Source organism: Pipistrellus kuhlii, unplaced genomic scaffold, assembly GCF_014108245.1.
Source record: "Pipistrellus kuhlii isolate mPipKuh1 unplaced genomic scaffold, mPipKuh1.p scaffold_m20_p_5, whole genome shotgun sequence".
Taxonomy (NCBI): Eukaryota; Metazoa; Chordata; class Mammalia; order Chiroptera; family Vespertilionidae; genus Pipistrellus; species Pipistrellus kuhlii.
Window position 1 is genome coordinate 81705331 of NW_023425551.1, and position 24037 is coordinate 81729367.

General features: G+C 61.3%; 1 protein-coding gene across 1 annotated transcript; it reads left to right on the plus strand.

Moving 5' to 3' along the window:
• The first annotated feature begins 351 nt into the window (after positions 1 to 351).
• IP6K3 (inositol hexakisphosphate kinase 3) lies at positions 352 to 20061 on the plus strand. The gene is made up of 7 exons (XM_036414681.2): positions 352 to 551; positions 8780 to 9096; positions 14262 to 14478; positions 15381 to 15556; positions 16320 to 16495; positions 18438 to 18977; positions 19190 to 20061. Exons 2-6 carry the CDS (start codon positions 8901 to 8903, stop codon positions 18903 to 18905), a joined length of 1233 nt encoding a protein of 410 aa, XP_036270574.1. The 5' UTR covers positions 352 to 551; positions 8780 to 8900; the 3' UTR covers positions 18906 to 18977; positions 19190 to 20061.
• The last annotated feature ends 3976 nt before the right edge of the window (positions 20062 to 24037 follow it).

Consider the following 24037-nt stretch of genomic DNA (forward strand, 5'->3'; position numbering starts at 1 on the left):
TTTGCTGCTAAGACATCTGTTGCGCAGCTTGTGCTGTGCCAGGCCCGGAGTGGGTGCAGGCACACTGGGCGGACAGCTGGCCTGGGGAAAACCCCTGGGGCAAACGCAGAGAGGTGGGGACGAGGGTGGGGCAGGGAGACGGGGGCGGGGGGCGGGGGGGAGAGAAAATGTGACTCCCACCCTAGCCTTGCCTCATCAGCTAAGGATCAAAACACAACCAGGGGCCTTGGCAAGTGGCCTTGGCTGCCAGGACCTGACATCAGCCGGGCAGCGGGGCAGCCCTCCCCCCGGCCCACTCCCCCTCCCCCTCTGCCTCCGTCCCCTCCTGCCCAGGGCAGCTAGCACCAGCTGGCCAGCGGGGTGCGCCAGGCCTGCCAGCTCAGGGTCAGGTGACCTCCCCGCCCGGCCACCACAGCCTGGCCCTCTGCGCAGACCTCTCCACGCTGCCACCGTGGACAGTGGCTCCTCCCCGGGCCCGGGAAGGCCTGTGCCCGCCGCCCTCAGCAGGCCGGACCCCCCTCCACGCTCTCGCTGTCCCGGAAGGAGCCCTGGTGAGTGCGGCCTGGGGGAGGCGTGGGCGTGGGCGTGGGCTCGCTGCCCCTGACGGGGCCACCGGTCTGAGGGGGCCTCGCCTCCATCCAAGCTGATTAAGCATCTGCCCGGGGAGGTGGCAGTGTGTCTGTGTGTCTGTCTGTGTACGTGGGGGGCAAGTTCCAGCAGTTCAGCAATATAGAAATTCTGTCATTTGCTTCTCTCCCATCTTGGCCCCCTCCCCTGGACTAATTCCCACCTCTGCTTCCTGCGGCCCCTGCAGGAAGGCAGGGTATGGGGTGCTGAGCTGAGTGTGGGTGCTGGGCTGAGCAGGGGAGGGTGCTGGGCTGAGTGGGGGTGCTGGGCTGAGTGGGGGAGGGTGCTGGGCTGAGGGGGGTGCTGGCTGAGCGGGGGAGGTGCTGGGCTGAGAGGGTGGGGGTGCTGGGCTGAGGGGGGTGCTGGGCTGAGGGGGGGTGCTGGGCTGAGGGGGGTGCTGGCTGAGGGGGGGAGGTGCTGGGCTGAGTGGAGGTGCTGGGCTGAGTGGGGGTGCTGGGCTGAGTGGGGGTGCTGGCTGCGCAGGGCGACAGAGGAAGCTGTAGGGGCAGGGGCAGGGCTGGAGCCAATGGTTCACACTCGGCGCTGGGTTTAACCCTTAGCAGAGCAGCTGTCCCAGGAGTGGCACTGTCCCCTGGGCCCAGGAATGTCCTGTCCCCGCAGCCTCACCCTTCGCGGGGGGACCACAGGGCTGGGATGACATCAGCGCTGTGGCTCCAGCGCTTAGAGCCGCGGGCTATTGTTTTACTGAGAGGGACTTGAGCCTGCAGGGAGCTGTAAGCAGCACTTGCCTAGCCCACCCCTGGAGGTGAAGACCCCACTCCTGGAGCTAAAGCGTAGATGTGTTTGGCCGTGTTTGCTTAACCAGCCAGCCCAGCTCGGGCCGAGTGTTTGAAATAATTTGTAGACGTCCCAGCGCCCCACCCCAGCAGGCCCTTCCACCGCAGGCTGGGACACCCCAGCTCCTCCGGAGCCTCCCTCCCTCCCGACCTGGAAACGCCTGCCATGGCCTCTGGCCCCCGGGCCCTTCCAGCAGCAGCTCCCCGCTCTCTCCCGCTCCCAGCAGGCCCAGCAGGCCGTGAATAACTCCTTTCCCGGCAGAACCCCCGAGCTGTCTTGTTGACCAGCAGCACAGGGACCAATCGAATAGGGCTCCCCAGGCAGCGACTGGAGGTGTGTGTTGGGGGGGCGGGTAAGGCAGGGAGGGGTGTGGGGTGGGAGGGCAGGGAGGGGCCACACCAGCCCCACTGCGGCCGCCCTCACCTTATGCTGGTTACTCTTCCTCCTCCCGCTGTGGGACCTGCCGGCCCCAGGGGACCTGTTGAGTGGAGGTACTGACTTGGTCCACTCTGCTCAGATGTGTCTCCAGCACCCTCACCCCATTTCTTCCCTCCCCGAAAGCCGGGGTGTGCAGTGCCCCGGAGCACATACAGGAGGAATTGATAGATGTTTTTCTCTCACATCAATGTTTCTCTCCTCTCTCCCTTCATCTCTCTAAAATCAATGAAAACATACCCTTGGGTGAGGATTGAAAACAAATAAAAATAAACACCCTTTAAAAAAAGAAAAAGCAGGGGTGGCAAGCAGGGAGCCTGAGGTGATCAATCTTGTCAACTTCTGAGCTAAAACGGGCGTCTGGGCTGCCTGAGGGCTGCCGAGAGCCAGGCTGGTCAGGAATGTGCCTGGTGCCAGGGGACCCGCGGTGGTTGTGGCTGAGGTTTTGGCTGCTCCCTCTGGCGGGCCGTGGCGGCGGCTGCCCTCTGCTGGCGAAAGGCTTGCTCGCTCACCCCTTTCTCCCCGGTAGGCTCCCTCTGCAGCTGGCCCGTTCACTCTGTGGCCTGAGGACCTCACACTCACACACACACACTCACACACTCACACACTCACACACACACACACTCACACACTCACACACACACACACACACTCACACACACACACACTCACACACTCACACACACACTCACACACTCACACACACTCACACACTCACACACTCACACACTCACATACACACACACACACTCACACACTCACACACTCACACACACACTCACACACACACTCACACACTCACACACACACTCACACACACACACTCACACACACTCACACACACACACTCACACACTCACACACACACACTCACACACACACACTCACACACACACTCACACACTCACACACTCACCACACACTTGCACGGCACCCTTGCTCCCCTGTTGTGTCTTGACCTTAAACAGCAGTTTCTCTTGCGGCCGCAGTAGCTGTGCTCCCCGTGGGCCAGACCTTCCACCTCGGCTCCATGTCTCCACGAGGTGGCGGCTGCTCAGACCCTTGGGCCTGAGGGAAGGGGGAGGTGGGGTGGGTGGGTGCCCGGAGTCGGGAGTGTGAGGTCTGGTGTGGCAGTGTCCAGGCTCTGGGTGTGGCTTCCAGGGGGTGTGCTGGCTGTCTGAGGGGGGATATGTTAGGGGGCGGAGAAGCCCCCCCCCCGCCCCGGTCCCCCAGAGCGGCCCTCCTGCGCTGGCGTCTGAGCCAGCCGGCCCCGTGCTCCGTGACAGCCTGCTCAGAGCACTGCCGTGCTGCAGCAGTCGCCCTATAAAGTCACATTCGGTCCCAAGCTGGAGGAACATAGGGAGATTTTAAATGTTAAGACAAAAGGAGAGACTCTTCTCTGAAGGGACAGAACCAGCCCGGACGTGAGTAGCTGCCGCTGAGGACTGGCTCTGCGGTAGAGCCTGGACTCGGCCCCCTGGGAGGCTACGAGGGGGGTCCCCCCGGGTCCAGGCAGGACAGGCCCACAGCCCCCGAGTCATTTTAGAACGGATTAACAGGTGCCTTTTCCTCCGGAAATCATCCTGTGCTTTCCCCCGGGACGGCCCGCTCACCACCTGAGCGGCTCCCCACGGCTCCCGGCCCCTCCTCCCTCACGATGGAAGGTGCTCCGGCATCGCGGGCGCTGAATGGTGCCTGCGCCGGCCTCTGGCCCCGAGAGGCCTTCGGGCGGGCGGCGGGCCTCAGAGGCCACGGCTCCGCTGTGAACCCGCAGGCCACACCTGCCGAGTTTCAGATCTCGGTCTTCCATGGCCTGTCCCCTCCCAGGATGCCCCTCCTGGGCTTATAGGGAGCTGGCCCCCAAGGCTCCACCCGCGATCGCAGCGCCCCTCCTCCCTGCAGTGAGCGCGGGGACAGGCTCCTCTGATCGCACGGCAGCTGCCCTCTGTCCCCTCACGATGTCCAGCAAGTGTGGGGCCATGAACCCGGCCAGGCCCCGCAGCATCCTGCCTCTCCTCCCCGAGCAGCCTCCCTCCTCCCTGCGGCTCCCTGCACACAGACAGCCCCCACCACCACCCCCGCCCCCACCACCACCCCCCGGGCCAGGCCGACACCCCTCCCCCTTCTAACTAGGCCCATTTTCAGCGTAATGTTTCCCTACGAGTCCCCCTGCGATACTCATTACACTTTTAGTATCTGTTGATTGAGAAAATAGATGATGATAAAAACGCCTAGGAATGTAATAATGCCTTTAAATGAATTTGTATCTCGGTAATCACCCAAGCGCTGGCATACACTTGAGAAATGATGGTGCTCCGTGGCTGTGTGGAGTCTGCAGAGGAGGCGGGTGCTGCTGCGGCTCTGGGCAAGGCCTCCACAGGCTGGCGGGCACCCTCACCCGGGCACCGATAGCCCACCTGCCCGCTCCCGGGGAGCGTCCAGGCGGCATGCTGCCCGCTGTGGCCCCGCACGCCCAGCGGCCAGGGTCCTGAAAGGCTCCCAGGTCTGATGTCCACCGCCGAGGCACAGCGCGTGGAGGGGCCTGGGACAGGACGCTGGCCTGAGCGCCTGCTTGGGACCCGGGACCCAGAATCCAGAGGGAGATGCGCCAGGGGCAGGCGAGGCTGTGAGGTCTGTGTCGGAGGCGTGGGGGCCTCGTCGGAGGGCGTGAGGGCCCTGTCAGGAGCGTGAGGTCTGAGTCAGAGGCGTGAGAGCTGCGTAGGGGGCGTGAGCGACACGTCGGAGGGCGAGAGGACCACGTCAGGGGTGTGAGGTCTGTGTTGGAGGGAAGGGCATGAGGTCCGTGTTGGAGGTGGTGAGGGCCTTGATGGAGGCATGAGGACCGCATGAGCACCGCGTCGGGGGTGTGAGGGCCATGTCAGAGGCGTGAGGGCTGTGTCGGAGGCATGAGGGCCGGGTCGCAGGCCGTGAGGGCCGGGTCGGAGGTCGTGACGGCCGCGTTAGAGGCGTGAGGGCTGTGTCGGAGATTGTGAGGGCCTGGTCGGGGGCATGAGGGCCGCATGAGGGCCGAGTCGGAGGCGTGAGGGCGGCGTTAGAGGCGTGAGCTCTGTGTCGGAGAAGAGGGCATGAGGGCTGTGTCGGAGGCGTGAGGGCCGTCTCAGGCGAGTGCCTCGCCTGCCCTCCCAGACCAGGCTGAGTCAGCTGAGAGTCCCCCACGCAGTGATGGGCACGCGTGGGGACGCGGGAAGAGGCCTCCCTGGAGCATCGTGACCAGGCCGAGGCGGTGGGAGGGAGCCCAGTGCGTCCCGGGGCCTCGGCCAGCTGGGGGGCCGGGCAGACGGCTCCTGCTCCCTGCCCAGTGCTGTGAGGACAGACCCAGGGCCCAGAGGCGCTGAGCCCGGCCAAGGCCCGCGCCAATGACGAGGGCCTGCGCACCAAAGGGAGGCCTGGGCCCAGAGTCTGCGGGTTGAATTAGTTCCTGGGACTCCGAGGGGCAATGGGGATGGAGGCCTTCCCTGGCATCGTCCCAGAGCAGGAGGCTGCACACCAGACAGAGAGGAAACCTCCGGCTTCTTGGGAATCCAGGGTCAGCTTCCTCCGCAGAAGGTGGTCCGTGCTGACGCCATGCCCGCTGCCCTCCCGCCACTCCTGCTCCCCAGCCCGTCAGCCGGTCTGAGGAGACGTCTCCTAGATACACGCAGGGAGGACCCTTGAGAGAAAGCCTCGGCTTCCCCGGCTTCCAGGCCAGCTTTTAGAAAAGTACAGGGTGACTGCCCAGCAGACATCCGTTGCTACCACCTCGCCCCACCTAGGGCGGGAGAGCCTGGGCCCCTCCCGGCTCTGAAAGGCTCAGCCAGGGCCCCGAGGGCGGCTGGGAATGGCAGCGCCTCTCGGGTCTGTTGCGGCCCAGGCTCTAGGAGCACTGACACTCCTGAAGGTTGAGGCGAGGAGCCCACTAGCTCATCAGGGTCGGAGAGATAAGAGCTGTGACATCAACTTGGGGATAAGAAAACTTGTCTTGTCCCAGCACAGACAGCGACTTGGGGTCACTGATCAAGTCCCAGCCTTCCTGGGGCTCCATTCCTGACTCAGAGATCACAGTAGCCTCAGCCGGCCCACGGCATGGCGGGGCAGCAGGCTCTGGGCTAGTGTTCAAATCCCCGCTCTCCCCACACTAGCTGGGTGCACACGGGCAAGTTACTTAGCCTCTCTGTGCCTCATTTTCCTCGTCTGTGAAGTAGGCTGATGACACTGGGTCCCGGTGGTGGAGATGCTTTAACCGCTCATCTATGTAAAGCACCTGCAGCACTGCCGGCCCACGCAGGGGCTGTCACCGCCAGCATCACTTCCTTCCCTCGCTGCGCTGTGAGCTGCCATCCTGGGCTTAGAGCCCTCAGGGAGGTGGGGGGGGGGGGGGACGGCAGTGGCCTGTCCAGTGCAGGAGGGGGCTGTGGGGGGCTGCTGAGGCGCTGCCGGGGGTGTCAGCGAGCTGGGCCGCTTAGCTGGGCCAGCCTGGTTAGTGCTGGGCCCGACCCAGGAGACTGTGAGGGACGGGGCCCAGGTTCCTTCCAGGAGTGGCTGTAAGTGAATCTTACGATCTGCTGTCCCTCTAATGGCAGGAGAGCCTCCGCCTCTTTGCCCCAGGCTCAGGAGAGCTGGCAAAGGATGCCCCGGGCCAGCCTGGCCAGAGGAGGGGTGTCGGGCCACCTCAGTTTCTCTCTTCTTCCCAGAAGGCTTTTCTAAGCCTTCCCAGGTGGGCTCACCTCTGCAGTCTAAGAGCAGAGCAGGGGAAGGCTTGGGCTGTGGTCTTAGGCACAACCCCCCTCGCCACCAGGCCTGGCCTCCTCACCCCAAGGCCTCCCCAGCAGCCCCACCTGCACAGCCAGGCCCCAGCCACGCAGGCAGCTCCGACGCCTCACCCTGCACCCAGAAAGCAAATGCACAAACCAGGCGGAACACGCCTGCCGCTTCCTAAGGGACGGGCACTCTGCTCGGAGCAGTAGCAGATGGGAGAGGCCCCTGGGGAAGGAGAGCAGGCTGGGGTTTTCAGCGCCCTCTGGCAGGCAGCTAGGGAGGCCCAATGGGCCAGGGTCCACACACAGCGACAGGCACTGCTGTGCTGGGAGTCAGCTGGCCACTCCCCGTCTGGCTGAAGGTCGTTTGGAGGGTCCATCATGCCCAGCACCGCCCAGCCTGGTCACCTCCTGGGCCGGAGCCCCGCAGAGGGGAGTGTTAATAACGCGGCAGTGACAGGCTCCGCTGTGAGAGCGTCCTCAGGAAGTGTCTCCTGGGCACCCTCCCGAGACAAGGGCAGGACGCTGTGGGAGCTGCATGCAGCCAAGTCCCAGCATCTGCCGGAGGCCCAGCAAGCCACCCTTCGGAGGAAAGGGGAGCAGCAGCTGACGGAGGACTAGGCCCAGAGGCGGGGAGTCTGCTTTACTTCTGCCTCTGCTCCTGGACCCCAGCCAGGAGGCTCCGGCCTCGTTTTCCTCATTTGCAAAGTGGTGGTGAGAGAGCCTGCCTTTCCCAAGGCAGTAATGCCAGAAATACTCATGATCAATCACATTTATTGAGCACTTAGCTCTGGGCCCTGGGCCCACCTGTTATCTCAATTCTGCCCCTAACTCCATGATGCAGGCACCATTACGATCCCATTCCTCAGAACGCTGAGGCCAAGAGAGGTTTAGAGGCCCACGGTCACAGCAGTTACGTTGTGGAGCCAGGATGGAAATCCATGGTGCACTCTCCCTGCGAAGGTGAAGCTTCTGCGCCCAGGCCTGTGGATGCTGAGTCCCGACAGCAGAGCCCTGGGCCTGGGGCCGTGTCCCCCAGGGAGGCAGGCAAACTCTGGAACCTATAGTCATGTGTACTGTTTTTTTGTTTGTTTGTTTGTTTGTTTTTAATGTTTGAATATTTAAATGCAAAAGGTACGAAAGTATATTTACTAGTAGAGAAGTCTCCCTCTCAGCCTGCTCCCCGGGGGCAACCACTGTTCCTAGTTTCTTGTAACAAATTATTCCAGAAGTAATCGATGCCCATTTACGGTCTTGTTCACTCCCCGGGGCTCTGTGTCCCTCCCGGTGGGTGGGGGATGGGGGCTCTGTGTCCCTCCCCGTGGGTGGGGGATGGGGGGCTCTGTGTCCCTCCCGTGGGTGGGGGAGGGGGGGCTCTGTGTCCCTCCCCGTGGGTGGGGGTGAGCACTGAGAGGCTTTGTGTCCCTCCCTGTGGGTGGGGGAGGGGGGCTCTGTGTCCCTCCCGGTGGGTGGGGGTGAGCACTGGGGGGCTCTGTGTCCCTCCCCGTGGGTGGGGGATGGGGGCTCTGTGTCCCTCCCGGTGGGTGGGGGATGGGGGCTCTGTGTCCCTCCCCGTGGGTGGGGGATGGGGGGCTCTGTGTCCCTCCCGGTGGGTGGGGGATGGGGGGCTCTGTGTCCCACCCGTGGGTGGGGGATGGGGGCTCTGTGTCCCTCCCGGTGGGTGGGGGATGGGGGGCTCTGTGTCCCTCCCGGTGGGTGGGGGATGGGGGCTCTGTGTCCCTCCCGTGGGTGGGGGATGGGGGCTCTGTGTCCCTCCCGTGGGTGGGGGATGGGGGCTCTGTGTCCCTCCCGTGGGTGGGGGATGGGGGCTCTGTGTCCCTCCCGGTGGGTGGGGGATGGGGGGCTCTGTGTCCCTCCCGGTGGGTGGGGGATGGGGCTCTGTGTCCCTCCCGGTGGGTGGGGGATGGGGCTCTGTGTCCCTCCCCGTGGGTGGGGGAGGGGGGGCTCTGTGTCCCTCCCCGTGGGTGGGGGTGAGCACTGAGAGGCTCTGTGTCCCTCCCCGTGGGTGGGGGTGAGCACTGAGAGGCTTTGTGTCCCTCCCTGTGGGTGGGGGATGGGGGCTCTGTGTCCCTCCCGGTGGCTGGGGGTGAGCACTGGGGGGCTCTGTGTCGCTCGCGTCACTTCCGCCCTCCTCTGCTCTCCAGGGGCCCGCCGTCCACCGCTGGGAGGAAAGCTGTGCTATGAGAGCGGCCAAGGCCCAGGAGAAAGGTGGGGAGCTCTGACGCCCGGCCTTCTGTCCTGGAGCTTCAGCTGCTGCCTCAGGACATGGTTGTGCAGGACAGTGCGGCCCCCGGGGACGCCGGGCGGGTGCTCCTGCAGCCCTTCCTGCACCAGGTGGGGGGGCACCTGAGTGTGATGCAGTACGACGAGGACACCGTGTGCAAGCCCCTGGTCTCCCGGGAGCAGCGCTTCTACGAGTCCCTGCCGCTGGCCATGAGGCGCTTCACCCCACAGTACAGAGGTGAGTGTCCGCGCAGACGCGCTGGGGCCACCGCACTGGGCCGGCCGGTCTGGTGTGTGTGGCGGTTGCCGTGGAGACATGCCCTTCTCCCGCAGCCAGTTCGCTGGCCTAGTTTCTCAGAACTTCGAGTTCCGGGTCTGGAGTATAATAGCAATTGGAGTCCTTCCAAATTAGCTCAAGCACCGGCTTCGAGGAATTAGGAACTGAGTGAAGTGGGCGCGCGGCTGGGCTTGGGAGCGCGTGGCTGGGAAACACAGGGCAGGGCAGGCGGGGCCTCCTGCCCGGGCCTAGGACAGGACAAGGCGGGGCTGGGGCACCACACCGCAGGTTTAGGAAGGCTCGTCCAGGGCAAAGCAGGGGCGTGGGCTGCCTCCAGCAGGACCTGGGGAGGCGGGCACGGAGCATGTGTATTCTGCCCTGAGCACCAGGGGGCTCTGGAGGAGAAGGCTGGCCGGGGCTGCCCACACGGGCCCAGGCAGGACCTCCCGGCAGAGCCTCGGCTGTGGTCCACGCCCAGCCTTCTGTACATGAGGTTCCCGGGCCCAACCAGGCCTGCCAGCCCCAAGCCCGGTGGCATGCAGACTCAGCAAAAAGGCCTCCTTTAGAGGGTCCAGATGTGACCAGGTGTCCAGAGTGCATCGCAGTGATTGAGAGCCTGGGGGGGGCTATCTACATCGGCGCCCCAGTGCGGCTGATCTCACACTGCACCCGAGTCGCTGGGATTGCGGGGAGTGGGGGAGAGAGAGAAGGGACATGCAGGTTCCCAGGGTCCACCCCAGACCTGGGAATCAGAACACCCCATTTGAGACCACTGATTGGGGGCCCAGGCCTGAGCCCTGGGCACTGCTTCAGTCTGGCCTGCCGGGCCCTCCTGAGAGTCTGAGACTGGATGATGGCATCAGACACTAGACGGGTGGGGGTGAGCCTGGGCGGGCCTCCCCTGGGGCCTTCTGGGGCTCCGTGGTCACTGCCCATCTTGTCAGAATGAATGTCTGTCCTTTTGAGACAACTCAACCCAGAAAGGGGTGGCAGGTCCTTTATGGGTGGCCTCCTGCCAGTGGCATTTCACGCTTCCACACAGCTCTGGAGCGCAGGCCCTGGCGAGGCAGGAGAGTGAGCGAAGCTGCCATCCCCGTCCCATCCCCATGTGCCCATCCTCCAGGGTGAGACTGCACCACCCTCGGGCACCAGCCTACTGTCCACCCCACCCCTGCCCTGACTGTCCCTTGGGCGGGCCCATCCCATATCCAGCCGGCTTGGGGCTCTGCTAAGGTGATAGCAGAGCTACACACGTCACCAGCCACGGGACCTTCTGTCCCCGCCCTGGGCTTCCCTCTGGAGATGGTGTTTCCTGACATCTGCTTCAGGGAACCACAGACACCGCCCAGGTGAGACCACGCAGCCCTGCGGAGGGGGAGGGGGCAACACCCAGTCTGAGGTCCAATGACACAGACACGCTGACCCATTCACGAGCACCACTCGGGGCCCACTTAAGGAAACTCACACCTACAGACACTGGAGTGGGCCCCGGGGGACCCTCGCCCTCAGTGCAGGGAGCTGAGGTGGGGAGAGGGAAGGGGACCCTTAGGGCTCTCGGCTGGGCACGTCATCTCACACTAGAGTCCCATCTGCTCACCCTTGGTGGTCCCTCGGTGCCCAGCACAACTCCCTGTGCAGTCTGCGGGTACAGACCCAATCCTCACAGCAGCCCTCCGTGGTGGGGACCAGCAGCCCCATTTCCCAGGTGAGGGCACTGAGGCAGAGAGGTCACCTGACTTGCCTCAGGGCACAGCCAGTGGGAGGCAGAGCCGGGATCCAAAGCCTCAAGGTCTGACTCCCAAGTGAAGCTCTGGCTCCTGCAGCTACTCTTGCTGAAGAGATGGAGTCCCCAGATCCAGTGCCAGGGCCGCCCAGCCCAGGGAGGGAGGGATGGGACGTGCCTGGGGCCACTGAGCTAGCGACCTCCGGTGCCACTCCAGTGCCTACAGGCTGCTATGGGGCCTCCCTTTTCCTCCCCAATCGGAGAAGAGCCCCGAGTGAGGGGCTGTTTCTGAAGCAGCCATTGTGTGCCATGGGGCACGCCTCTGCCTGTCACCACCGCCGGCACTGAGATGGCCTCGGGGCTGCCGGGACCTCACTCCCAGGTGCAGCCTCCCGACCAGGCGCTCACCCTGGGCTTTTGCTGGCTCCCGGTTGTGACAGCGTCTTGGGGCTGCGTGCCTCTGCCTGCCAGCCTGCCCGCCGGCTTCGGGTGAGTGAGGACACGCTCGGGGTCTAGCTGGCTCATGGATGAGCCTGGTTCAGATTACAGACAGCGAGCGGCCAACAAAGGCTCTCATGAGCTTAAAAATAAACACATGACAGAATTTTCACGGCGGAGGAAGCTGCTCAGCTAAACCAAAACTGCTGAGACAGTGGCGTGGCGATAGTGGCAGGGGGCACCGTCTGTCCAGCTGGCACGGCGGCAGGTCGAGCTGCTTGGGGGGACTGGGGAGCATGCAGCCGGGGCTCCCCAGGCAGGGGCAGCATTCTGGGAACCCATGGGCCTCTGAGGCCTCGTCCCCATGGACACACAGGGCAAGTGGGAGGCCAGGCCTGGGAGGCAGAGCTGTTGAGGAAAAGAACCAAGTCTCTAGCAGACTGGATTCCACCGACACCCTGCTCCCGTCAAGGAGGCCGTCAAGGAGGCAGCTCGAGACTGCTCCAGGGCCTGATCTGCGCCAGGCCTCAGAAGGAAGGGCCGGGCTGAGCCAGGGAGCGGAGTGGGGGGAGAGCAGGCAGGCCAACGGAGACAGAGCCAGAGCCAGAGGCGCGCAGGAAGACGAGCGAGGAGGCAGGGACACGAGCCTGGGTGTAGCTCCGGAGATACAAGAAACAGAGATGACTGGATTTTGTTGGCTTGGGGTTATTTGCACCTCAGCTCGCCTCCATCTGTTCAGACACTCAGCACAGATGAGATCAGACAGAGCTGGAGCCTGAAGAAGCAGGTGAAGGGCACACTCTTATCCCTCAGGCCCAGGCTCCAGGGCTGGTTTCTGGCAGGGCCCTCACCACAGCCGCCTCGGTGGGAAAGGCCAGGGGCCGCCTGACGGTAACTTGACCTTCATGAGACCCAGGAGGGCCTTGCCCTTGGCCACACACCTCCTGGCTCCAGGCAGCCAGCAGGCTCTGAGCACCCAAGGCCAGTCATGGAGCAAGTGAGCTCACCCCTTCTCACGTGGGGAGAGGGTGGGCTCAGGCCCGAGATGGTGTCCAGGCCAGTGTCCCGCCCTAGAACAAGCATGACCCCCACCAAGGACCCAGGGCTGGCCACCTCCCCGGCCCCGGCTTCCTGCGGCTCCCAGCGCAGCAGCGCCTCACAGCACGGCGGGGCGCAGCCTGCTGGCTCCACAGACAGGATGGCCAGGACGAACATGACCGGGAGGGCGGGTGTCCTCGGCCACACGTGGGTTGCCCTATGACCGCACGGCGCCTCCCAGGAAAGCCTCGGCCCCCTGGGACAGCTGTCCTCCTTCCACAGCCAGGTGGGGGCGGCTCCTCAGGGCGCCAGGCCTCCGACCTTGGGCAAGGTACTCAGTCTCTCGAGGCCCCTGACCGTAGCGTTGGTAACAGGTGAAGGCCCACGAGGCCGCGCAGGGTGTGGCAGTCACTGCGGGGACGATGGGGTCGCAGTCCTTGCCTGCCGCTGCCCTGCTCTGCGGGCTTGGTCTCCAGGAAAACTGAACTGTGGGGTTCGGTACAGCATTACCGTTAGGGTCACTGGCTTTACAGCCCGGGTGAGCTGAGGAGAGCAGAGTACGTATTTATAGGAGCTGGAGGAAATGAACGTCACTCTCGGCCTGCAGAATGAGGGCACCAGGAACCTGAGGTGGCAGGACCCCCGGGACGGCGCTGGCTGGGCAGATGGCTCCGGAGAGCGGCTGCTGAGTTAGGGGACAGCCTGAGTGTCCGCCCAACCAGCCTCGGAGGGCCAGGCGGGACGCAAGCAGGAGCTCAGCTGCCTTCAGAGTGGCTTCCACGGCGTTACCTTGAATGCTGACAAGGTGGCCCTGTGGCCAGGCAGGAAAGAAATATCCGGAAGCCCAGGCAGCCCGCCTCAGTCAGGGACCAGCAGAGGATGAGAGGCCCCTGCAAAGGGCTGACGTGAGGAGCATGCTTTAAAGGAGCCATTAGCACAGGGGCTCAGGAACCACAGGGACCCCGGAAAGCTGTCACCCCCAGGTCTGCAGGCCGAGTGCGGACCACAGCACTGAGACCTGGCTCTCCCAAAACCTTGCGCGGCGGTCTCCTGCGCCATGACCAGGAGGGCCAGCACCCGCTGCCGCCAGCCCCAGGCACGGAGGCCGGGACTCTGCCACGGGAGTGAGAAACCCAAAGGGGCTGCGAGCCGTGACCGGCCGGCCGGGCTGATCACCCGCGTGGCCGCGGGCGGCGGAGCCCAGTCAGCGCGGCTCGCTGGATTTGCTCGCCCGCCACTCCCCGGGAGGAGGGGACGTCCAGCCTTAGTTGCACCGCCAGTGGCCGGGAGGCCCTGTGAGCTGGGGCATCTCTCAGGCCCAAAGCACCACACTCCTCCCACCATCTTCATGGGCCGAGCAGCTACTAGTAACCAGAGGAACCGTGAGCCCCGCTGTCCAGGCCAGAGAAGGGGAGGGTGGATGAGCAGGAGCCCTGCAGGCTTGCCTGATACCAACGAGGGAGAGAGAGGACGATGGAGGAGACACAGATCAGGGGCAGGAAGGAATGCCCCCCCTCCCTGCCACTCTGGCGGGGGTCCCTCTTGGCAGACCAGTTCTGACGCCCCGAGGTTGGGCCAGCTGGGCAGCTGTGGTGTGACTGGGAAGGGGTGGCTGTGCACAGAGGGCCTGGGATGCGAGGACAGAATGTACAGGCTGCTTTGTTCAATGCATGAAGGCACAGACAAGCGCCCAGAGCAGAGGCTGTGCCAAGGTCAGCTCGCGGCTATTTCCGAGGGCTCCAGCTCTGGGCTTCTGGAGCAGGTCAGGTTCAGGCTAAACCAGGCCGTGCCCATCGCTCTTGCGTGAGAAAGGAGCTGGGAAAAGGGAAGGGTGACCACCACCATTAAACTGCTCAGCAGGGTGCCGCCCGACACTTGTCATCCCCTCTGGTTCCTCCAACCCCCCCCCCCTCCATGTGCTCCGCAGGCACCATCACGGTTCACCTACAGAAGGACAGCCTCGGCCACCTCAGCCTGGTCGCCAGCCCCCTGCGGGAGAACCGGGAGTCCTTCAAGGTCTCCGCGGGGCCGGCGGTGGTGGCGATATGGCAGAAGCTCCAGCAGACCAGCGGCGGTGGCGGCAGTGGTGCGGGGACCCTCTCCCAGTGGCATCACGCCCAGCTGGCACGCGCGCTCCAGGAGAGGTGAGGCCACTGGCGGATGGCAGAGCTGGGAGCTCGTCCCCAGCGGGACCAGCACCGCTCCCTCCTGTGCGAGGGCCCAGGGCGCCCAGGAGGCCGGGCGGAGCGCGAGAGCCTGGTGAGGCTCTGTCCAGACAAGAGGGCGCCATTGTCCGTGCCTCTGGAGGGAGGGCTGGGGCGCTCACCGGGCACCTGGTGAGCATGCAGGGCCCCAGGCAGAGCAGGCGCTCTGTGCTGTTTGCTTAGTTAAGTTCCTGTTTCACGGAGACCATGAAGCGTCTCTGGGCAGAAGCCCGGAAGAGCGGAGATGAGGGAAGGGCGGCCCCTCTCGGAAACCACCTTTCCTCAGCAGACAAGGCGGAGGGAAGGCCCCGGAGAGTCTCCAAACCCTGGACCTTTTCCAGATGAGAAGGATTCCTGGGGGTTAATGTCCGTGGGAAAATGCAAGCTCTTACAAGGAAATCTCCCTTCCCCGAGGAGCACCGCAGAGCCAAGTCGGCTCAGTCAGGAAGCCAGGCCCATTGTCTCAGTTCACAGCCAGCCAGGTGCAGCGGGCAGGAGAACGGCCCAGGACCACGCCCCCCTCCCCATGGCACTTTGAGGGCTCAAGGGGAAGGCCTCAGCCCTGCCTCCTGGCTCCTGGGGCTGCTGTCCCTCAGTGCCTGCCCCCAGTGAGACCCTCTGAGGGCGGACTTTACACCCCCGCTGAGGGCAGGCTGCAGCTGGCCAGCCCAGGTGCCGGAGCGGTTGGGCAGGAAGGGCATCCGAGGCCCCGTCGTGTCCTGCAGAGGAGCCAGGGGCCATCAGGGTCAGACTCCAGCCCAGGAGGGCCCCGCAGTCACAGGGGAGGACCCCCTCCAGGCCTCGGGCCCGGCCCTGACTGTCCTGTGCTCCCTCCGCGGCAGCCCAGCCACTGCACTCCTGAGGTCCGAGTTCCACCTCAGCACCCACGTCGCCTTCCTGGTGGAGGATGCTAACGGGAACCAGGCCAAGAGGGGGAGCTTCAACCCGTGGGGTCTGCACTGCCACCAGGCCCACCTGACCCGCCTCTGCACTGAGTACCCAGAGAACAAGCAGCACCATATCCTTCCAGCCTCCCTGCCACGGGGCCCAGGGCAGGAAGGCGCACCTATGAAGAGCGTGTGTGGGGGGGGGGGGGGGGGAGGCTGGGGATGGGAGGGGACTGAGGGGGCAGTGAGGGAGGCAGGAGCCCTCAAACCTGGGACCTAGGGAAAAAATCAGTTCTTTCCCAAAACAAGTCAGAGATGATGTGAGAACCAGACTGGGAATTGGGTGGAGCCTAGTGCCCTGGTGCCCTGTGTCTGCCCCAGCGCTGGGGCCTCTGTGGGCAGATGGGAATGGCGACTGCCAGGCTGGGTGGGGATGACGGGGCCTCAGAGGGCTGGGTGGGTCCCCTGCACCACACACCCCCCACCCCCGCTCCTCCCTGCGCTTGGGCGCTGTGTCCAGGATTCGCTAAGACCCACCTGCAGCCCTAATCCCAGAGAGGCTTCAGCAGGATGATGCCTCCACTAAATTAATATCCCTGCAACCCACCTCCCCACAGGGACTGGCCCACTTAGTGACTAGGCGTTTAGCCTATGATTTCCTGCCATAAAGTAAAGTGGGCAAAGCCTGCCAGGATAGCAGGCCTGCGTTTAAACTCCAACCTCAGCGCAAAGGGAGAAGCGTGCCTGCTCACAGCTCCCTGAGGGTGGGCTGTGAAGCGACCTGCGTCTCTCCCTGGTGCGCATGGCCCGGCCCCGGAGGGAAAGCCCTTCGCAGGACCTGCCTGCCTCCGCGGGCGCCTCTGGCCTGGGACCTTCCTTAACCAGCGTGCCCAGGGTTCCTGCTGCTGGAAAACGTCGTGTCACAGTACAAGCACCCCTGCGTGCTGGACCTGAAGATGGGGACCCGGCAGCACGGGGACGACGCCTCCGAGGAGAAGAAGGCCCGCCACATGACGAAGTGCGCGCAGAGCACCTCGGCCTGCCTGGGCGTGCGCATCTGCGGCATGCAGGTGGGTGCAGGGGCCCGCAGGTCCAGGCGGGCACGGTGCCGCCACCCGGACACCAGGCTTTGAGGGAGCATCAGAGGAGGCAGCCGGGCACCCCTCTTCCCCAGGGAAACATCCTGTCTGATACGCTGGGTCTTTAAAGAGCGCCTCTCAGGACAGTGGTGCCAACAGTCTTGGGCAGCTGAGACCCAGAGGCCACGCAGTCCTGCCGCGGGGAGAGCAGAGCTCTGAGGGCAGTGTGAGCGCAGGGGCTGGGAAGATGGGAGAAAGAGCTCTCTGTTGATTCCGCGTTCTCTGACTATGAACTCCGCCTTCCCAGATACTTACCATAAGGCAGTCTGTCTCCAAGTTGTGTTTTTGTTTTTTTAATATATTTTTATTGATTTCAGAGAGGAAGGGAGAGGCAGAGAGAGAAACGTCAACAATGAGAGAGAATCATTGATCAGCTGCCTCCTACACGCCCCTCACTGAGGACTGATCCCACAACCTGGGCATGTGCCCTGATAAACTTGACCTTCTGGTTCATAGGTCGATGCTGAACCACTGGTGGGCATGTCTCTGAGTTTTTATTAGAAGTTCTCTCTTCTTACGCCACCTTTTCTGCTCTTGCTACTTGTTCTGGTTAACAAAATGGGAAGGTACAGCCTGAGCCTGGGCAAAGGAACGGTTACTTTTTGCTGCCCCAGACTCCATGCTTCCTTTGTGCTGCTCCGGTGTGGCTCATGCAGAGGCCGAGGATGGGAGGAAATAAACGTTCTCCATGATTTGCTCTTACCATCTATCCACCAAAGCCAGGCATGGGGTGACGGAACGTCACTCGCTCCTTAACTGAAACTGCCGCCTTGAAGCGGAAGCTGAGTCTGTAAATTGGCTGCACAGATGCCCCTTGAAAGGCTTGGAAGTCTCAGAGCACACGTGTGATGAGCTGGGGTGTAAATGGGATCTCTCTGGACCCTCTGAAACAGATCTGGCTTATTTAGAAGGTGGGCCTGGCATGTATTGCTGAGGGCTGATTTAGCAGCCCGTCCCCAACCCTCCAAAGGCAAAACCACGTCTATCATATCCTTCTGACATCTTCCAACACTGGTTTTCTGTAAACACACCATGTCCCCTGAAGGCAGGGGAGGCCCGAGACTGTGCTGGCCAGGTACACGCAGCCCTTCCCAGGTGTGCCAAGCAGCCACGCCATTCTCTGGCCTCAGGTCAGTCTGCTGCCGCCTGTGCCGTCTGATGAGTGGGGGCCGTTGCTGCTGATCCCATGAATGCCTCTCTTCCCTGCTCCCATCTGGTGGCCCAGACATGACGGGAGGGGAGAGAAGCTGGTGCCAAGGCGAGGAGCCACAGCCCCAGAGCTGCTGGCCCCTCCCTCACTACTCAGGCTCCCCTCAGCTGCACAGATGCCCCCAAACTCCATCTTCACCTGATCTAGTCTGTCTTTTATCTTCAAAATATTCACCCCACTCTACCCCAGGAGCCATTCTTGTTTCCTTAGAATCCCCAGAGGAAGGACTTCATAAACTTTGTTGGGGAAATTTAACCCAGTTGGCTTCCCAAGGCCATTGGCTGTGATTTCAGATTCCTGCTTACGCTTCCTAACTTGGGTTTGCTGCTGTTTGAGGAGGGCCGAGGCCAGGGTTTAAACCATGGTTTGGGTTGACATTGGAAATTTGCGCCCCAGCCTCTTCCTCGGGGTGGGGGTCGCCCCTTAAGGTGAAGGGTCTCTAGCCCTGGATCCCCGTTGGAGTTTGTGCAGGAAGCAGCGCAGATGTAAAGCTGAGGGCACACGGAGGAAGCTCCACTTTCTGTGCACCTCAGCATCCTTGCCCTGCCCCCGGGTCTGTTTATGTCATGTCAGCTTGTGACGCTGAGCTTGGCAGGTGCAATTTTTTGTTTGTAGTTTCCGAATTTTCTCTTTTTCTGAATTTTCTCTTTTTCTTAACATAAGGTTTATCAAACGGATAAGAAGCACTTTCTCTGCAAAGACAAGTACTATGGAAGGAAACTCTCCGTCGACGGGTTCAGACAAGCTCTCTATCAGTTCCTGCACGACGGGACCCGCCTCCGGACAGAGCTGCTGGGGCCCATCCAGCGCCAGCTGCAGGCCCTCCTCTCGGTCATCAGGAGCCAGAGTTCATACCGCTTCTACTCCAGCTCCCTCCTGGTCATCTACGATGGGCAGGAGCCGCCGGAAAGTGCCCCGGGCAGCCCGCACCCTCAGGAGGCTCCGCAGCCGGTGCCCGGCAGCTGCCCCGGAGGCCTCCCCAAAGTTGACATCCGGATGATCGACTTTGCTCACACCACATACAAGGGCTCCCGGAATGAGCGCAGCACCTATGACGGACCAGACCCGGGCTACATTTTCGGCCTGGAAAACCTCATCCAGATCCTGCGGGACATCCAGGAGGGGCAGTGAGCGTGGCGGCCACCCGGTTCTGCAGCATAGAATCCAGAGACCTATTGTAGGATAGTCTAGACACCCCTTAGAGCACATGTGTCAAACACAAGGCCCGTGGGCCAAATCCGTCCCGCCAGGCCTTGCAATGTGGCCCGCACCGCACTGTCATCACTGCACTCCGCTGCGTTTCCATCACAATGACAGTTTATGACTGTTCAGTAAACCATTTGGCCCGCGATTTAGGCTGGATTTTAGATTTTGGCCCCTTCTCTGATTGAGTTCGACACCCCTACCTTAGACATTGTCGTCACAATCATAGCTACATCCAGGAGCCATCACTCCACTCGGGCTGAGTGAAGAGCTGCTGAAGCTGAGGAAGGCAGCTCCGGAGAGAACTCACAAGCCTGGCGTCCCATGCTAACTCGGGTCACTCCGACTGGATGGTCCGGGTGAGACGGCGCAGGAATTAGAGGCAGCATCACAGCGAGACTCTGCAGTGTTTGATTTAACATGCTTCCTTGTCACGCTGCCGTCCTGGCCAGCTGTGATGCAAACCCTCATTGAAGAGGGGCTCCCGGTCATGGTCTGCCTCATGGGCGGCCTGTGCCAAGGGCAGGCGCAGGTGAGGAACACCTCTCACCTTCCTAAGAGGCACTGCAGGGCGAGGGGGACCACGCTGCCCATCTCACCAGCTGCATGCCAGGTTCTGCACGGACAGGACAACCCCCGCCAAGCTAGCAAACCAGCACCCGGAGCCCCACTGCGCCTGCGGAGGAAAGGTCTCTTTCCGGACTTCCAAGTTCCTGTTGGAAGCAGCCATTCTGCCAGAACCTGGCGGTGAAATGCAGCTTCCAGAGGAGGTCGATGTGCATGCGGAGGAGCCTCTGGTGTTAAGCTACACACTCAGCTTTCTGTTTGTTTAGGGGGCCGGGGGGGTGGGGGGAGTCATAAATGAGGAGCCTGGAGGACGGAGGAAACCAGGCGCAATGTTTACAAGACCGGTGGGTGGACGAGTGTGAAGGCGAAACAAAGAGCAACCGGTTCTAATTAATTCCTTCTTCGGCGCTGCACAAGCTATTACAATGCCCTTGAGTGGAGCACAGATGCTCCACTCAAGGGCAATGGGAAATAAATTAGGGAAATAAATTTGTTAATAAAATTGCTGAGGTCATCAGTGATTATTTGGTGTGCCTTATTACCCTTTCCGTTTGTTTATTCTGATCATCACACTGTATGCTGGCTCCAATTTATGGGTGACTAGAGTATTCAGCAAGAACCGTTTACTCGGGGACCCAGGGGGAAATGGTAATAAAAGATTTGCATGCATCTACAAGGCAGGCTCCCGGCTTTCCTGAGAGCCTATACAATGCAAAACTAAGTAATTCCTGGATTCTCTGGCTAATTACCATAAACTTTCCAAAGCCCCGTATTATTAGAAAGAAATAGTAGCCTGGCTAACAAAATACTTTTGTTTAATTTTGTGATACACTGTATGAATTTCAAAGCAAGTTAACTTCTCACCTTATGTTCGGCTGAGGTGATGACCATTAATGTGCATGCTCTGTGCTCATGCAGCAGAGCGAAGTCAAAGCCTGTTGGGTGGCAAAAGGGAGTCAGCCGGGAACTAAATATTTGCTAATTTCAAAATGGAGCCCTAAATACTGCTTTTTGTGAGCCACTTCGCTACTTGAGAACCTGGTCTCATATCAACCAACTCCAAAGCTTCCTGGCGTCGCTCCGGATGCCTCCGCCATCCGCAGCCTGGTGTTGTGGGACTTGCCCGAGGACGAGTACGAGGTGGGAAGGGTCAGCTGGAATCTGTCTGTCCAGGCTGGCCACCCATCACTAACTGAGCTGCAGCCACTCTCGGAGCTGCCTCCCTATTCCTGCCCACATGATGCTCCCACTCTTGGCTACTCCTTTGCCCCACAGTGCCCTTCACGTCTGGCCTTCCTCCTCCTCTCGCACTCACTGGAGGCCCAGCCCGAATTCCCACCTCCTCCTGAAAAGGCCCCCAACGAAAGTGTAATTTGTTGCAAGAGACAAAGCTGGCTCCAGCTTTAGACCATTCTTACTGGACTACAGGACTCAGAGGGGTCACCATGGTCCAGAGTCTGGATAAGCTTTGCAGATTCAACAACACAGCTGAATGAGCCACCCAGTTATTGCACACTGGGCCTACGGGAGAAGAACAGGAAGTTATAGAAAAAAGAGATGGGGGTGTGTATGTAGTTGACCTGCAATCTGAGTTTACTTAAGGCCCAGATGCAGCCATCAGCCAGGGTCCCTGTACGGAACATCAGCTCTTCCCTGCTGCCTCTGCTCAGCACTGTGGAGGATCCAGCTCTGGGGAGCTTGAATTCTCATTGAGGAAGCAAGAATCACACACATGAACTGACAACAAACCACAAAGACATTTCCCACTGGACGGGGGATCTGTGCGGTGCAGAGGAGCGATCCTGAAATTTAAAGCTGAAGATGTTTGCTGACAGCAGAGTTGTCCCAGAAAGTGCTGGAGGAGGCGAGATTTCACCTAGACCCTGAAGGCTGACGGTGGGGAGGGGCTGGAGGACTGGTGGGGTTGGGCGTGGAGTGAAGGAAAAGCCCGGCACGTTCATGAGTCTGTGGACAGACCAGCCCGTTCGGAATGGGGTTTTTGTGACTGGGAGTAAAATGAAAAGTAGAAAAACAGAGTGAGCCTGATGATGGAGGCACTTAAAAATCTGTCCAAGTTGCTCATTCATTTGAGTTCTGTTATCTGTCCTTCTTCCTTTCTTCCATCTATTCATCCAAGAAATATTTTCTGAGTGCCTGGTACATACGGCCTAGTGCTAGGGCCTGAGTAGGAAATAGGAAGTGGGAGGATCGAGATGTCATCCTTACACACCTTAAGACTTAGCGAGAGTTCAGGCCCTCATAGGAAAGCATCACAGGTGCTCCACGGTGTGCGAGTGCTCCCAGGAGGGCAGAATGTGCGAGTGCTCCCAGGAGGGCAGTGTGCAAGTGCTCCCAGTGTGCGAGTGCTCCCAGGAGGGCAGTGTGCGAGTGCTCCCAGGAGGGCAGAGTGTGCGAGTGCTCCCAGGAGGGCAGAGGCGGAGAGCTCGCTGCCGCTCGGGGTGGTCAGGGAGGTGGTGTTTGAGCTGTGCCTTGAAAGGGAGGCAAGTCTGAAAGGTGAAAAAGGGCAGGTGTTCCAGGAATGGATTCAGCACGGGAATGGGGACCCCAGCATGCCGTGCAGGATGTGGTCTGTGTTGGCACAAGAGAGAGTGAGATGGAAATGGAGAAACCTCAGAACATGAGAGCAGAAAAGACCTCAGAACCTTCCCCTTCTCCAGTCCCCCTCGCCTGGAGCACCTAAGAGCCTCCCATACCAGAGGCTCCCACACTGGGAGCTCTCTTCTTTTTTGAACTGGAAAACACACAGGTACTAGGGTAGACTTTCCAATATCAGTAGCTTAACATTACAATCCTGTGTGGACTCTGAACCACACAGTCATCCAGGGACCCAGGCCCCTTCCATCCTGTGACTCCACCATCTTCACCCACAAGGCCTAAGCCTTAGACAGCATGGAGAAGAACATGCCATGGACAAGAACCAGTCGTGTGGCCTTTCCCGGATGCCAAGGGGCTGAGATGTCGTAACTGTGAGCCTACGAAGAGGAAGTAGGTTTGATGAGAACCCGGCCTCTGCCGTGACCTCTTTCTCCATCACCCTCATGCTGAAGTGATTTAACCTGACTTAAGAGGGAGAAGCACGCCCTAGCCGGTTTGGCTCAGTGGTTAGAGCGCCGGCTGTGGACTGAACAGTCCCAGGTTTGATTCTGGACAAGAACATGTATCTTGGGTGAGGGCACATCCCTGGTAGGGGAGTGTGCAGGAGGCAGCTGATCGATGTTTCTCTCTCATCGATGTTTCTAACTCTCTATCCCTCTCCCTTCCTCCCTGTAAAAAAAAATCAATAAAATATATTTTTAATAATGAAAAAGAAGAAGGGAGAAACAGGGACATGAAGAGCCAAAGGGAGCATGGGGGGCAGCAGGCCCGGCAGTACCAGAGCTGCAGTTCTGATCCTCGCCGTGTCCTCAGGCGGCGAGTGCGCCCCAAGTCTGCTAGATTTACTAGCATCTCCCGACCTGCTTCCTTCTCCGTCCACAGTCCACAGGAACGCTGATTCTCAGGGCAGGTGATGTGGAAGAGCAGCTGCTCCTGACCTCCTCAGGGCAGCACCAGGCAGCCTGGAGCGGCCCCCAGCCCCGCCTCTGTGCCTGGTGTCCCCGTGCACTGAGGAGGGAGCTAAAGGCAATGCTGTCGGGAAGCCCTGGCCTCCGGGCAGCAGCCTGGCAGCCCATCGCTCCTGCCAGCTGCGGGGAGCCTTTGGCCCATGCTGGAAAGGGCAGGAAGCAGCCTCATAAAACACTCATCAGCAGCTCTTCAAAATGATCTAAACTCTGGCTTGATTTAAATCTGTATCCTCTGTGGCCAAACACATACAACACTAGATGAGGGAAGGATCTGAAATGAAGGCGTGGGTGCCAAGAACAAGAGGGAAGGGAGGGAGGAGAGAGGGAGGACGGAGGGATGGGGGGAGGGAAGGAGGGAGGGGGGAGGGAGGGGAAGGGAAGGAGAAGCAGCTCTGGGCAATGCCAAGCTGAGTGCACCAGGCAGGCCTTCTCATTACCATTGCTCAGAACGCTCCCTTCCCACGCAGCTGCCCTGACAAGGGACAGGAAGTGTGACAGCTTATCCAAGAACAAAACCCAGAAGCCTGCTCCCGTTTGCCCTTCGCCATGCTCCCCAGCCTCTAAGAATGAGAAGCTATGGGAGCCGGGGTGAGGGTGGGAACAGTGGGTGAGGAGACCTGGCTTCCTATTCTCGGGTTCTCTCCCCATTCTCGTAGTGAGGGACCACCCTGAGCCGGGCCTGGGGTTGGAGTGGCTGGTGCTGTGAGGCGAAGGGCCCGAGGGGTGGGGCTGCGACTTTAGCTGCAGCCAGGGCCCCGGAGGCCTCTCTGGGTACATGGACAGGAGAGCAGAGGGAAGGGAGGGCAGGTGACAAGATAGTCAGCAGGGCCCCGGGCTCTGGAGATGACAGGGTGCACTTCAGGAGCCCCGAGGCCATCCCAGCCCCCCTCAAACCCTGTGTGTCCTGAC

Coding starts and splice junctions, on each gene's coding strand:
- IP6K3 (XM_036414681.2), top strand. CDS start 8,901: ATGGTTGTGCAGGACAGTGCGGCCCCCGGGGACGCCGGGCGGGTGCTC. Junction 9,097..14,261: donor CTTCACCCCACAGTACAGAG/GTGAGTGTCCGC, acceptor TGTGCTCCGCAG/GCACCATCACGGTTCACCTA. Junction 14,479..15,380: donor GCACGCGCGCTCCAGGAGAG/GTGAGGCCACTG, acceptor CCTCCGCGGCAG/CCCAGCCACTGCACTCCTGA.